Source organism: Leuciscus leuciscus (genome assembly GCF_965113295.1).
Source record: "Leuciscus leuciscus genome assembly, chromosome: 17".
NCBI lineage: Eukaryota > Metazoa > Chordata > Actinopteri > Cypriniformes > Leuciscidae > Leuciscus > Leuciscus leuciscus.
The window spans coordinates 15,034,783-15,050,781 of NC_138741.1; the positions used below are offsets into that span (position 1 = coordinate 15,034,783).

Genomic DNA, 15,999 nt, shown 5'->3' on the forward strand with positions numbered 1-15,999 from the left:
TAAATATTAGCAGCTCGGATTAACACTGGAAAAGCAGAGAATGGACGCATTTAGCTGAAGTGTGTGATACTATCAGCTGACCACGACTGTCTGTGACAGATATGAGCCTGGATTTAATGGAGAGGCTGCATATGAAATATGAAACAGAGAGCCATCACACTGGGTAAATAACATAAATATCTGAAAAATATCCATATATATCCAATCAAAACATGCTGACATTAGATCCAACAGTGGACCAACAGTTGTACTGAATTACATGAACTAAAAGCTTATCGACCTCTTAGATGTCTTACTATCGGAGCCCTCTTTTTCATTTCGGCCTAAGTGGCCTGTTGGGATGCTGTAATATAGTACATTAGTCTCGCTGTACAATAAAACATTTATTAGTCTTTCCAGTTAGCATCTTCATCAAAGTTGATTGCGGTGTAATTCTTATTGACTTCGAAAAGGAAGACGAGTTCAGGACAGGTATTTTTATATTTGCATCTCTGTTCACCAAAACGTAACAGCGCCAACGGCCTTCTTAATATTTTCTATACTTGATTATAAAATCAGAGCAAGTAAAGTCCACACTCTTCAAATTACTTTGTTTTGTTAAACATATCCTTTGATCAGGCAAATGCAACAAGGGAAAAAAAAGAAAACAGTTGTCATGTGAACACCAAGAGCAAAATTAATTGAATAGGAGAGTGATATGAGTTAAGCATATTTGAAGTTGAAAAGAACAGGAAAAACATGTTGTCACTAAGAGGCAGTGTGCAAAGAAGGTCTGTTAACTCTTTTTTTGCAAATCCTGATTAAATGTGTTAGAAAAGACAAAATACAAAAAACCTAATTGTAGTTCCTCGCTTAAAAGGTATATGACCACTCCAGACTCTATGCTCAACTTGAACGACAACTACCACCTTACGAAGTAATGTGAACCTCGTAAAATGCATCAGAGACTCACTGGAAATGATATAGACAGATACAAATTCCATTAAATAAAGGCACCTCTATCCACATTACCAGCACGGATTGTGGGGGTAAATCTAAAGAATTCTTTAGAATGGGTTAATTGCTGCCAAACATCAAAAGTATGTATTTTTTCTTCACAAAAACAGTACATACTTTTAGGGCATATAAGAAGGCGAATTGGGACACAGCGTTCCTGTCACTCCAATTCAAATACCAACTCTTGAACTTAAAGGGAGCAAATTCTTTCATTGTGGTAAACGTGTTAATCCAAAACATTTAATGATCAATATGTAGGGGTGGAGGTACAGTGTGTAGAACGATTGCTGTTTGAATCCTGTTGAAATCTGTAGAGAAATCTGCAAGTGCAGGATCCATGCAGACCAACTTAGTATTTATCAATTCAATGTTCAAAAACCCATCATGATTTACCATGCAGCATCCATGGAGTAAACTAAGAGGGCATGAACCAGCATCCAACTCCTAAAAATGAAGTACAACCCACAACAGTTAAAAATTTGCACAGGTTGCACAGGAATCATTTGTTTGTTCATATGCCATTTACAAATAGAAAGCAAGCCAACACACTGTGAAACTGTGAATCATTATCGATATGAATGACCACTGAATGTCAACTACTGGAAATATCACAGATCCCAGATTATCACATCTAGCGAGTAACGTGCCATATTTAATATGACATCCATCTAATCTGTATAAGGAAAATGAAAAGAATAGCCTGAGGTTATCACCAACTGTCTACTCTAGGGTCATCATGGATTCCACAATATAAATAAATGGATAAATGTACATTTTAAATTCTAAAAATGATGGACCACGTGTCCACTGTGCTTGACTTCAGGTGCTCACAACCAACCTGTAGCAAAAAGGTTGCACTGATTCTTGCCCTTATTTTCTTTTTTTTTACCAATCCAAACAGCCTTCCATTAAGTAACAGTAAATCTGCCCTTGTAATCCATGTGACGTCAGCTAAAATCAGTCTCCCAGCCAACGCTTTATAGGTATAGCCTTCATCCCATTATGACCAACCCCTTGTAATATTCTGCAGGCAGAAGGATGCAGAACCGTTTCTATGTAGGTTTCTATGACTGAACGGTTGACACGAGCAGCCTAACCTACATAAAATTCTGTCAAAGGAAATTTAACAACCTTACATCATATGCTACTGCAAATCACACATCACAACAAATGTGCTTTCACGGCTATTCAACATAGCTATTTAGCTATTGAGCTTAGAGGACAAAATTCATCAAATATTCTGTTTAAAGAGGTATCTGAACTATACACATGCTATAGAGAAAACACATATATGTTTAGAATTGTTTTTGATTCAAAACCTTAGATACAGTCACTGTAAAAATGTTAGATAAATATATGTGAAAATACTGCACTAAAAACCTGTTAATTTGTTAAATGTAAGTTATCTTAATGCATACAGTAAAACTAATATTATGTTGATATAATAAATGATAGTATATTATATTATAAATTGTGATATCATTTTTCAATAAAATATTATTAAAAATGTGATGTTGAAATTAAGTGCAGTATGAATTACCTTAAAATTTACATAACAAATATATTTAACAAGGTAATATGTGATACACATTTACATTTAATTATTAAAATGATGTTGTTTATTAATAGAACGTATGAGTAGTATGAGTATAAAAGTATCATAAAGTAAAATATTGTTAACATTAATTAATGACTTATAATTTTTGGAAAAGAGATTGGGAACCATCACATTTACAGATTTATTTCAAAAGTTTCCTCTTATTTTTATCGGTTATACACATTGAATCTATACTGTTTTTTTTACTGCATTTTATATTATTCAGTTCATGTTTACTGCTTTGTTTTGTGTAATGTGTAATTCCGAAAGTGTTCTGTATTGGGTAAACTATGCTCTGTCTTTATGTATTAATAACCATTTGCTGGAAAAGCCACTTTTGATTATCTCTAAGTCATTATGGGTCGTTCCACTGTACCACCTGTGTCATTAGCAAATTGTATAAGCCAGTTCAGTAACATTTAATAGCTCAAATAAGTATATCAACATTATATAATTTAACGACATATATGTAGAGATCTGACACTGACAGACTGAATTATAAAAGTCACCAAATTGCGCACAGTGTAGCCAAGGGCGCCGTAAAGGGGTGGAAGGTTAGGACGATTCTAAGGGCCCAGGCTGATTTAGGGCCCAGAAGAGCAGACCCCCTTTTTCTTTTCTTAGTTCTTTTCTCTTTTTTATACATACATTAAATGTGCTAGGGCCCCTCATGCACTAAATGTGTATTTTGTACGTTTTGACCATAGATTTAATATTTAAAAAACAAATAATGTATTTACTGTTTCAGTCACACCCCTCCCCCTCACAATGGTTCATTCCACCTGCGCTGTCCGAGCTACGATCGCTCGTGTAGCGTCTCTTGCTTATTGCACTTGCTATGATGCAGCGCAGACAGTGACACACGCAGGCATGTCACATCAAAAGTCAGGGCATCAAAAACGGAAATAGAAGACAGAGAACGCCGAAGTCGACAGTATGTCACACAGTTTTTCAAAAAGAAAGGTAGCTTGCCCTATTCCTGTATTCCAAAACTTTCAGAGTTAGGCTACTTATTTTTGTTGCTACATGACCTGCTTTTATCTAGCTAGCTAAGTAAAATAATTACTGAATTATGATTTACATCCAACAATAATAACATCTCTGCTGTCTCCGGGTTATCATGTCTCGTAGACACAGATTCAGCGGCTGCTGCACACCCACGTCCTCCTTCCCCCACGTCCCCCGTCCCCGTCTCATGGTGCGTTCACACCGGACGCGAATAGCGCGTCAGGCGCGAGTGATTTCAATGTTAAGTCCATGCAAAGACGCGTTGTAATTTCGTTTCAAACTTTTGTTTTTACGCGCGTCAATTTCGCTCTTGACGCGCGAATTAACACAAAAAGTGGTCAAGCGTATAACTAGACGCGGCAGGCGCGAATTTGACGCGCTATTCGCGTCCGGTGTGAACGCACAGTCAGCCGAACAAGGTGAGCCTGAGCGCGAAACTTCACGAAGATTGATTGAAGCCTCTAAACACGTCTTATCTACTGTGTTCGCCACATGATGATAACTTTACAAAACAAAAAGTAATCTACACGCTTCAAAAATTACAAAATCAGTTTGCCGTGTGTTCTGTGAAGTGACAGTGCTGCTGCTGCTACGATCGATGCTGTCAAACTTGACGTTCTTAATATGAATAAAATGCCCCAGAAAAAATAATATAAAATTGAATAAAACATGTCTGTAGTAGGCTAACCATTGGCTATAAGGAGTTTACAAAATAGATATTTTAATATTTTATATTAAGAAAACAAAATAATATGGTTATTACGTGTGTGTGTTATTGTCTGCACCTAGTATGCAACTATGCAATGTGCTAAGTATCTTTTTTAAAGTATACAGGGCATGTTTATTGGGTTACATTTTATCTGTAAAAAATGTAGGGGGCCCAGAAATTTTGGTTTCCATAGGGCCCAGAATTTCTGGCGGCACCCCTGAGTGTAGCCCTTGTGACAACTTCCCCATGTGGCAAATAGCCGCCAGTCTGCCCATATACCTAAATACTTTGCAGCAACGTTTACCCCAGTGATGGTCACAGATCTGTATGCGTTGATCAAGCAATGCATCTCCTAGTAATAAAGATATTTCAAAACATCCAATCAATAACGGTTATCATGCATGGCAACGTAGCCAATTTCATGCATAAGCCCAATACGAGGCAGACTGGGGCCACAGGCTAGCCCACGGTGCACCTGTAACGCAGGAACTGTCAATTGACATGTGAGCTATAGGGCCTACATCACACTGGATATCATTGAGAATGAACATCCACATCTTCCATCTACCTCGCAAGGTCACGACAGTTCTGTAAAGGCTATTGTACGTAGCCGCTACGTCTGTTTGTCTTACCGTATATTCCCTGGCAAAAAACGCCTTCAAATAGTGCGGCCAATAACCACAGGAGAGCAAAGATAATATCCATCTTTACGTTAGTCTGAACATATCCAGCTCCTCAGGCGGCGAACAGTAGAAGGCAGTACGTGCAGTCCAAATCTCCCACCTCGCGTGACCGTATCATCAAGAAACAGCTGAAGTAGTGTCAGTCCGAGATGTCTCACAAGTCATTTCTTGCCAGTTCAATGCAGATGTTCTCACCAAATTGGTCTAGGCGGAGATATAAATATGTGACAGATAAGGAGGACGAGCATCAAACCTTCAGAGCGGGTCTCCTCCTCACACCTTCGCCGGCATTAAGCACCGACGCGGCTGGCGAAAGTAAATGACAGCGCCATGGGAAACACGCGCGCTATTAATCGGCTACGCGCGCTGGCATCCACCTCATCGACGTTCCCAAAAGATAATACTGCGGAATTTAATGCGAAAGATAACCAATAATCGACGAGACCGCCTCTCTCATCCCTTCGTGCGTTCAGGATGCCGGTGAGGCAGAAAGGCACGCCGAAAAAAAGCTGCTCCTTGATGCTGATGGGAGCGCTACTATAGTAACACTATGATTCTTCGTCTCCAGCGGATAAACAGATGAATCCGCTATTTCATTAGAGCTGTGTGGGCCAGCTTTACTTCTCGGAAGTCTTTGGTCCCGGCTTGAAAAAAAAGAAGAAGAGAAACAATGACACACACACACGGATGTGTCAGGTTAGGTTGCCTGTATTCAGGATAAACCGTAATTTAGTCTGGATGAAATGTGAAGGGTGGTCGGGCACGCTGCGCCATACGTACTGCGCTGGAACGCCGGAGCCCAGCTGGCTGACTACGTCAAAGAGCGCGTGAGTGAGTGAGTGAGTGAGCGCGCTCGGATCTCATTTGTATGAGAAGCACTCTCGCGCTGAGAACGTTCGCAGCAGAGCAACGTGAACTTCATTATAAATTAAAGGCCGCTAGTCTAAATGGTATACATGCTTTCTGACGTTTGTTCGTTCGTTTGGCTTTTTTCTCTCATTGAAACGGAAGATGATAGCTGCTATTAATTTCGCCGCTCACCTCCTCCCTGGTCGACTTTATAACTATCAAATGAATGATTTTCCTTCCATTATCAACATATCAACCGCAACAATGCCAGTAGATGCGAGTCTACATTCTGTTAAACATGTCACCATTAAATCAGGTGATGTTAATATGCTCGAATATATTCGAGCTAATACAATCTGTTAATGTAAAACGAACTGATGATGATGACACAGGTGGTTCAAGAGAGGGTCACATGATGACTCACTATAGCAACCGTGAACAATGATCAGACACTAAAATAAAACAGTCAAAATTAACCAAACTAAAATACCACAAAATACTCAAATGTACATAATAAGGAATAAAAATGTTATGATTTTAATAGAGAATTCTGAGAATGGACATTTTACTGTAATATTTTACAGCAACATTATGTTGGCCAATTAATAATTAATTCACACTTTTTACAACTAAACAATTTACCACAATGTTTTTGTAATAAGTACACATATTTCCTTATTTAAACACATTTTCAAAGCAAATTTTAAATATAAATGTGTAAAAACCTTGTCATGTTTCACTAAACTTTTATGATAGTCATTCAGTGTTTAATAGGTACTTACTAACTGTTATTCAACACTTTACCAGAAGTGGGCCAGTGTGGCCAGTGTTCCAGGGGCCTTGAACTGAAAAGCAAACTTCTGAAAATGTAAATATACAGTACAGATGAACAGCGAATGCGTGCAAGTAATATAATAAAACCTAATAAACAATACATTGTGCCCCAGGGTCTCGCGTGACTGTAATCCTTGATCACAGTAGCATGCATCACCCTGATTGAATCAATGATTTTTGTGTTACCAGCCCAAATCTTTTTGAAAAAAGCGGCTAGCACCATTATGTACATTACATCTGTATTATCGATATGAATATTTTATATTTATATGAAATATGCAATCAAATGATCAATCGAGTGCTATGGATTACAAAATCTTAATAATACTGTCAACTTTGTCAGGGCTTCACAGCCATAGAGGATTCGTTGGTCAACAAATTGTGTACTGTACATATACTGCCATCTTCTGGAATAAGAAAAAATAAAGTTACATGAAAATACATGGTGACATGCAAAACAGCACAAATTGATTACATTTTCTATAAAAATAATACTATTTTTATTAATTCACTACATATTCAAATATTGTAGCTGAATATAATTAGTGTGATTATGGCTTTAAGAACTACCCAAATAGAAATTACATAAAATGTTGTTGGTGGTCATCTAGACTTATCGAATTTAACATATAAGTGATGGCAAATGCTGTTTTATGTGAAAACACCATATAGCAATATAGCATTGATGAACATGAAAAGGGCAAAATATTTGTATGATATTTTTGGGTTACTTGACAGTCCTTATTTCATTGTCATTAAATGGAAAAGAGTGGCCAGGAAGTTCTTCAATGACCCATGAAGAAAGTAATTCATACATATGATGTACAAAGATGAATGCGGAGTAAATGATGACAACATTTTATTTTTTAGATCCTTTTAAGAGAATAACTATTTGATTTCTGTTTTCTGTTTTTACAATACCCAACCTTTCTTTTGTGTAGCTCACTTTAAAAAATAAAAACATTAATTCCAAGTCTCTCTTTAATTTCCTGTTCATTCCCCATTTTCCATTTCAGTGTAACTGGCTACATCACTAATGACACTTACAAGGTAACAGAGAAATGTTGACAGGAAACAGGCTCTCAGTTTTTCATGTCCTTAAAAGCAAAATGCACTTCAAAATTAGTGCAAATTAAAAGCACAAGTTTTTGTTTTTCCAGTCTATCTTTTATTACAACTATTTGATTAACGCTTTTATTGTTAGATTTGTGGCAAATTCAATGTTATGGCAGTGGCACTGGATGTGAAATTTGTTTTTGAAAGTCTTTTATTCTCACTAACGCTGCAATAATTTGATCAAAAATACAGTAAAAACTGTGAAATATTACAATTTAAAATAACCGTTTTCTTTTTTAATATATTTTAAAAAGAAATTTATTCCTGTGATGGCAAAGTTGAATTCAGTGTCACATGATCCTTCAGAAATCTTTATAATATGCTGATTTGGTGCTCAAGAAATGTTTCTTATTATTCATGTCAGTTGTAATGCTTAATATTTTTGTGAAAATCATGATATATATTTTTCAGGATTCAAATAAATAGAAAGTTCAAAAGAACATTTATTTGAAATTGAAATCTTCTGTAACATTACATTAACATTACATTACAAATGTCTTTACTGTCAATTTTAATAAGTTAAATAAATCCATCCCTGCTGAATAAAAGTATCAATTTATAAATAAATAAAAAATCTGAACAGTAGTGGTTGGACACAGTCTATACATGTTTATCTAGTAGTATACTACCAAGGTTCTTTATTTTTTTTGTCAGGTTAATTGCTGGGCTTCAGCTAAAGCTAGATACTTTACAAAACTACACAACAGACATGACAGCTGCATGTGTGGTGTAGTCACCCATGTTATTGTTTAATTAGGGTGTGTTAGAAATGTGTGTGTCAGAGAGTTGAGGCAAATTAGCGCTGGGTTAAAATTAGCCATCGCAGTGGTGAGCTGAGATTGACGAGACAGGCACTCGCCAGAAACCTCAGAGCTGTCCAGGTCATTATGCAGCATCACTAACTCCATCCATCCAACAACGGCAAGCTCACATAACTGCCTGTTAATGGTGAACAGTTCTGTGAGCTGTGAAGCTGAGGAACCTTGACATGAGGGAGTGAATGGATGCGAACATATTTCTGATACAGATCTGATTATTTTATATTTTAATGAGGTTCACTCGTTATAAGCATCCACATTCAACAACTATCCGCTCTGTAACCTCTTTTAATTAACACTCAGTTCTAGCTTCTGAAAGGATACACGCTGAGTTGATGTATACAACATAGGTGATAAGACCTTGATGTAAGAACATTACCCCTTTCATGAAAAGTTCTCGGTATTATTCTTGCTTTTCAGACTCACTTGGATCAATTTGATAAGCTTCATCAAATATAAATGTAGACTAGAGTATTCACAAAAAAAATTCTATTTAAACGTATTTTGCGTGTATACAACTTTAACAAGGTGACCTGGGAGGTAGATTAATTGAGTATGAAATTTGAACGCTATTTCTGTGATATATTCAGCTATACACACACACACACACACACACACACACACACACACACATATATATATATACATATATATATATATATATACATATATATAAAGTATTTTCAGAACTTAAACATATTGAACGTGTTCTTAGATGTACACTGAGAACAGTGTTGGTTTATGGAAGGCATTTTCTGCCAAATTTAAATAAATAAATTAAATGATTAAAATGAAAATTAAAACCAGATTAACGATTTCATTACAGAAAACTGTATGCAAAAAATTTGACAAAATTGAGAATGAAATTAAATGATTTCATTTTCACAGCATTATCCGTCAAATTGAAAAATAAAATGCAATTGGTGATTTCACATTTCATTTTCACTACAGTCTCGAGGCAAGACTGCCAATATTAAAATGAAAAGCCAAACGTGAAAAAGAAACTACAAATACAGTTTTTACAATGCTCTTTAGTAACGCTCACGCAATAATAGTGACACAATTCAAATACAAATGTAAATTTTCGTTTTCATTTTAATTCCTCTTTTATTTCACAGTTTTCATTTTAGTTTTCATTTTCAAGGACAACCTGCATGCAAATTCTATGTTAATGAGTGGGTGTGGCTTATTCTAGTAACGGCGCTGAGACACGCCTTCTGTAAAGCTTAAGGCCTCATTATACTTCTGCGTCGGACCTACGCCGGAGCCTATACGCCGTAGGCAACGTGTTGGTTTTAATTTATACTTCTGTGTCGTTGTCCGCGTTGACGCGTACCTAGGGAGCGTGTGAAACCCCGAGGGAGGGGTTCTGGCAGACCAAGCACAGCGCTTGTGTCCGTGTAGAATTGACGCGTTGTTACATTTTTGGAGAGGTGCACGTCAGGGTACGCCGTAGGGTACGCGCGCTACACACAGCCTACGACGTAGCTACGGCGGCAGTTCGACGCAGAAGTATAAATAGGCCTTTAGTCGTCGACGCCCGTGTGCATGAGTTGAATGTGTGAAATGAAATTATTTAAATGTGATTATATTGTAATCGAGACGACGAGATATGGCGAAATCTGTTAGTGAGCTTTTGCGGGAAGCTGCCGCAGCATTAGAACATGGAAACAACCAGCCTGACCATGTTAGTTATGATGTTAGACTCAGACTAGACCATAATCGACGATGAGGTTCATTCATGTATTAGGCTGTTTTGGAAATTCAACTATTTGGGTGTACAAAGGTCTTAGTAACACAATTTCTACAACAATTATAGCCAGACATTAATACCCGCTAGCTTTAACCGAGAACCTCGGCCAATGTTTCATATTCGCGTCGTGCCTAACAACGCCCTTCAGCCGTGACTTATTCAGATACAGCACTAGCCTAGAGAGTACCTTATTGATTTTATAAAACGGTGACCACGCAATACAAATATGAATCCCGAAACATATGTATCTATGCAACTATCATGAAGTAAAATAAATCACTAAAAGCCAATAATTCCTTCCGCTGGAGAAAAAAAAAATAGTCCCTGACCATAAAGCAACAGAAGTTACATTATTTCTCCATTAGATGGAGACAAAGACTGTCTTAATGAGTGAGTCAGTCAGTAGAGAAGACTTTTGAAATGACTCAAACTTGTGATCACGGAGAAGAAAGACGCAACTGACATGACTATAGGCACGGACAACCCCTATTAACTGTTAAAAGTACAAGATATCACACGCGACCGGACATTCAAACGGATTTTTTATTATGAATATAGCACTGACCTGAAGGAAAATGCTATATCTAGCCTACTGTAAATGCAGGTACACTCGCTTTCTCGATCTCATCCAGAAGTTGTTACTGGAAATGAAAATCAGCATTGCGATTCTTTTTGTACACAAACTTAAAATAACCAAAAGACACGTAACAGTTAAACAGCGGACAGATACAGGCTATAGTGCTGTATCTGAATAAGTCACGGCTGAAGGGCGTGACGCGAATATGAAACATTGGCCGAGGTTCTCGGTTAAAGCTAGCGGGTATTAATGTCTGGCTATAATTGTTGTAGAAATTGTGTTACTAAGACTTCTGTACACCCAAATAGTTGCATTTCCAAAACAGCCTAATACATGAATGAACCTCATCGTCGATTATGGTCTAGTCTGAGTCTAACATCATAACTAACATGGTCAGGCTGGTTGTTTCCATGTTCTAATGTTGCGGCAGCTTCCCGCAAAAGCTCACTAACAGCCCAGATAGCATGTATAATCGGCCCGAGCTCGGCTGCCCCGCGGCGCCTGCGGCTCAGACTCGGCATCGGCGTGTGTTAACCGGGCCGATTGTGGCCCGCAGCTCGCTCTGGCACATGCATTTTTGTTACGGCTGTAAAGCACTGGGCCGATTCATGTTCACCGTAACTGGTCGGCTCTGCTGTATGATCTGGACCACTTCTGGAAATGACTCGGCTTAGGTTAAATCAAGGATGGTTTTAATGTAGCAATAATTAACATAAAAATTATTTTAAAATTGACGTAAATTCCTGACTGTATCTTAGTATGTTATACTCGTCGAATGTCGTTGTCCAAAACAAAATATATGCGGTAAATAATAATAATAATAGAGTCATTTTGCACAGAGCAATTTTTTATATTTATAACCATAGCAAAAATATTTAGTTGTCATGAAGATTCTTTACGTGTATTTTAAAAATGCATGGGCGCTCGACATCACTCGCACAGTCACGGTGATTGCAGTCGCGCATCGGCTGAGTAGTTGGGTAGTCTAAAATTAACACTGAGTCTAAAATTCATTTTACTGGCTATTTCAAATGTTTACCAGCAGTGACGGTTAAACTCTGGGCGCTCGGCTCAGATGCGTTTACCGGTATGAAGCCGATTTCAACAGTTGCTGCAGCGAGCGTCAGCACGCAAGACGTGTGCACAACTTTCGGTGAGATAAAACTCAACGCCTGACTTAAAATCATCCCTTTTCGATCCTGCGTCATTACAGTGAACTTGAGGTAAGTTGTGTTCAATTTCCTTAAAAAGCATCAACATTTCACGCCGAGCATAGTTTCAATCGAGTTACGTCGACCTACATATTTCGAACTGTTGCTGATTAAATGTTGATTATTATCGATCCGTTTAAACTTTGTTCATGTTCATTTGAAAGTGCTTCCCTAGATGAAACGAAAAGAAAGAATTCAGAACTCGAATTCTATTAATTAGGACAACAATATACAATTTTTGTCTGAGTAAAGTAGTGCAAATGGGGGTAATATGAAAGCTTTTATGGCGCGAAGTTAACGAAGCTAACATTGACTAACGTTAGCTGCGCTGTTTTTGCGCTAGCAGCTCATATTTTCGTTCTGCTAGTTGGCAAAGAATTAGTTGCTAGGCTAGACACCATTTTTATTGAATGCAATTTACGTGAATAATATTTACGAGCACAGTCTTTGATCTGTGGAAGAAAATAAAGTGGAACAAATGTTAGCTGGCTTAAGGCCAATTCATACCGCACAGACAAACGCCAACAAACACGTTTTGTCCTAAAGTATGTGCACATTTTGATCCTGTAAGAAAATATTTATTTTACTTATGTAAATAGAGGAATGATGTGGGACTTTGGTCTGCTGAAAGCTGGGTCATGTCTGTTGCTGAGTGAGATCGGGACTCTTATTATGAAAATGAACTGAGGACTCTTATAACGGTAGAGGAGCAGCTGCGCCTGCGCCGGCGACCTCACAGTTGCTGGGGATTATGATTACGCTGACACGTTTGCTCCTGGTTTTACAGGTATGATACAACATATGTTCATGCTGCAAATATTTTGTGTATTAATGTTCTGGGTTGTGAAGATCTATGTGCAGACCGTCCGCCATTTTGTGAACGCTGTGTATGACGTCGTGAAGTGCATTTAATGGCCTTTTGCACAGGGGCCTGTAACAGATGCACTCTCGACATTTAACAATATAAAACGAGAAGAAAGTTGTGTCTGAAAGCTGCAATCTTTTACTTGTATTGGTTAAAATGAATGAATATCTCGTGTTTTTCCGTGGGTGCTTGAGTTTGTCGGTTTCTGTTGGGGCAGTGTGAACATGACACTTATTTTTCATAACATTCTGAATACAACGACCAACTTTTGTTGGTGACTTTTTTTTGTTGGTGTTTGCTGGCGTTTGTCTGCGGTGTGAATTGGCCTCTAGTTGTACTTTTATGGCGCAAACTGAAATCGCACTTTATAGCTAACATCAACATTACCTTTGGCTAAATGCGGTCTGTACAGACAGGTTTGAAAAGTTTATTAGCTACCCTAGGGCTGGGCGATATGACTGAAAACTGTATCATGATGTAAGCGTTTCATATCAGTCGATAATATTGATATTTTTTATGACCTATTTAAAATAAGGACCAGGAGAAAAATATATTACATTCAACATTTTTATTTTAAACTTAACCTTCCTCTGATTATAATCCCCTCAGTTATAAAGGCAGAAATGTCAACACAACCATGGAAAGCAACACCATGGAAGACACAAAAGACCGGTCTTCTCAGGAGGCTGTGCCTACAGGTAGGAATTCTACAAAGTGAACTCTCTCGGTTTACTCTGACATATCTACGTACAATGTTTTGCTACTAATCTGTTATGCCTGCTTTTTCTTGTGTCTTACAGCAATTGCTAAGGAGATCCTCATCCAGCTTGATTCTATCAGAGAGCAGCAGTTGCTCATCCTGATGCAGCTCCTACAAATCTCCAGCAGTTCCAGACTTCACGCCAGACCCAACACATTTTGGGCTCCTACTTTCAACTATTGAGGAGCTACAATGTTTGGAGGAGACGTTAAAGAATCCAGAGGAGAAGAAGAATTTGGTGAGTTAAATTATGCATTAATCAGATCATTCCTAAAAGTCAGTCCCCACTCTCACTCATGCTATATTCCTTAAATAACTAACGAGTTACATGTCTTTGTTTCAGACTGTTCTCCTTGGAATGGTCGGAGGCATGACTCTTAAAGACACTGTGGGGCAGGTCCTGAAAAGAGCAATGAACACTTCGCTGGCAAGACTCATTAAAAGTGTGGTTCTGGGTGAGTGTCAGTGCTGGATAACTGCACTGTGGTGACACCCCAGGGCTCTACAGTGCAACCTATTTATTTATTTATTTATTTATTTACTGGCTGTGACGGTGACAAAGTATTTAGGAGCACCAGTGCGACTGACCTGATCAGGTTCTATGGGTGCACCCTCCATTGAAACTAGAGCTGCAACGATTCCTCGATTAAAGTCGAGCACTCGATTAAAAAAAATCCTCAATAGCAATTTACCCGTGTTGAGTAACCGGCAAAATACCGGAAGTGGCGCATTCCACAGACGAGAATCCATGAATAACATTATTACACCGTTTTCTAAGGCTACGCGATCTATTTAAAACCATTTACAATCATAATATAGCATAGTGCTATCATGAAATCACAAAGGCTGTGATTTAGTTAAGAAAATGCGCTTTTAAAAAAAAAAATGCCCCGGCAAGTCATTTTATCAAATACCGCCTTTTAATGGGTAGGTTAATTTGTCATTGATCAGAAGGTGCTCCTAAATTTGACTGTGCTCCTAAACTTTTTAAATTAAAAAGAAATGTAAGTGTAGAGCCCTGCATCCAAATTAAGTTTTGGTTGTTGCTGAGTAACATCACGTGGTCATGCTGCCCTCTTCTATCTTGTGTTTTTCTCAGATGCAGTCCGCCGCAATGCCCTGACCAAAGATTCTACAGAAGAGGAAACAGAGCTGCTCATCACCAGGTGTCTGTGGTTAGCCTCTGATAGGGATGGTGGCCGAAGTCAGAGGGCGAACAGGCAGACAACGTAGACAACTCAAATATCGCGGTGGGCCAGAATTAAATGTTTCAAAGTTAAAAATGTTGATATTGGAAAATGGTATTTGAACTCCTTGATTCTACATTAATGCTGTGATATTATTTCTATTCTATTCTTTTCAATTCAAATCTGTTATTAAAAAGTGTGTGCGTAGACTACTCAAAAACGCAGTGGGCCAGAATTAAATGTTTCAAAGTGAAAATGTTGATATTGGAAAATGGTATTTGAACTCCTTGATTCTACATTAATGCTGTGATATTATTTCTATTCTATTCTGTTCTATTCTATTCTTTTCAATTCAAATCTGTTATTAAAAAGTGTGTGTGCGTAGACAACTCAAATGCAGTGGGCCAGAATTAAATGTTTCAAAGTTAAAAATGTTGATATTGGAAAATGGTATTTGAACTCCTTGATTCTACATTAATGCTGTGATATTTCTATTCTATTCAAATCTGTTATTAAAAAGTGTTTATCCTATTTTTGTAGTGTGGTCCAATAAAAAATGCATTAAACATGAAACCTGTCTTCCTTGTGCTGTTTTACTTTGTTTATCTTGCATAAATAACGGCTGCTAAGCAATTTTAGTATTAACCTGATATGAATGGAAATCAAAGTTCAAATAAGCCCAAATAAGGAACGGGATTGGAGGCGAGCTATACGTCCTCTCACTCGGGTTTCCGCAATCGGGCCGCGTTAAAACCGAGCGCTCGGCCGAGTGTCTTTAGCCTTAATCGGGCCGCGTTAAAACCGAGCGCTCGCAGAGCAATCGGACCTAGATTCATGCCGAGGATTGGCCGATTGTTTTAGCCTTAATCGGGCCGCTCTCGGCCCGCACAATTTCGCCATATCTCGTCGTCTCGATAACAATATAATCACATTTAAATAATTTTGTTTCACACATTCAACTCATGCACACGGGACGTCGATGAACTTCGCTTTACAGAAGGCGTGTCTTTAGCGCCGTTACTAGAATAAGCCACAC

At 38.0% G+C, this 15,999-nt stretch overlaps 1 protein-coding gene and 1 long non-coding RNA gene across 3 annotated transcripts in view; one reads left to right on the top strand and one right to left on the bottom strand.

The window, feature by feature from the left end:
* mdga2a (MAM domain containing glycosylphosphatidylinositol anchor 2a) overlaps nt 1-5,829 on the bottom strand; it is a 156,614-nt gene extending 150,785 nt beyond the window's left edge. Inside the window, exon 1 of the mRNA XM_082142515.1 lies at nt 4,943-5,829. Coding sequence (XP_081998641.1) covers nt 4,943-5,015 — 73 coding nt within the window. The 5' untranslated portion in view covers nt 5,016-5,829. The remainder of the gene's footprint in view (nt 1-4,942) is intronic.
* Nucleotides 5,830-11,400: 5,571 nt separating this feature from the next.
* Nucleotides 11,401-15,462, top strand: LOC309478796. 2 transcript variants are annotated; one of them, XR_014199099.1, is made up of 5 exons: nt 11,401-12,938; nt 13,626-13,714; nt 13,817-14,014; nt 14,120-14,231; nt 14,876-15,462. It is a non-coding gene; the product is annotated as an uncharacterized lncRNA (long non-coding RNA). The 2 variants fall into 2 exon arrangements; XR_014199100.1 differs by having other exon boundaries at nt 11,401-13,714; nt 14,876-15,461.
* Nucleotides 15,463-15,999: the final 537 nt, after the last annotated feature.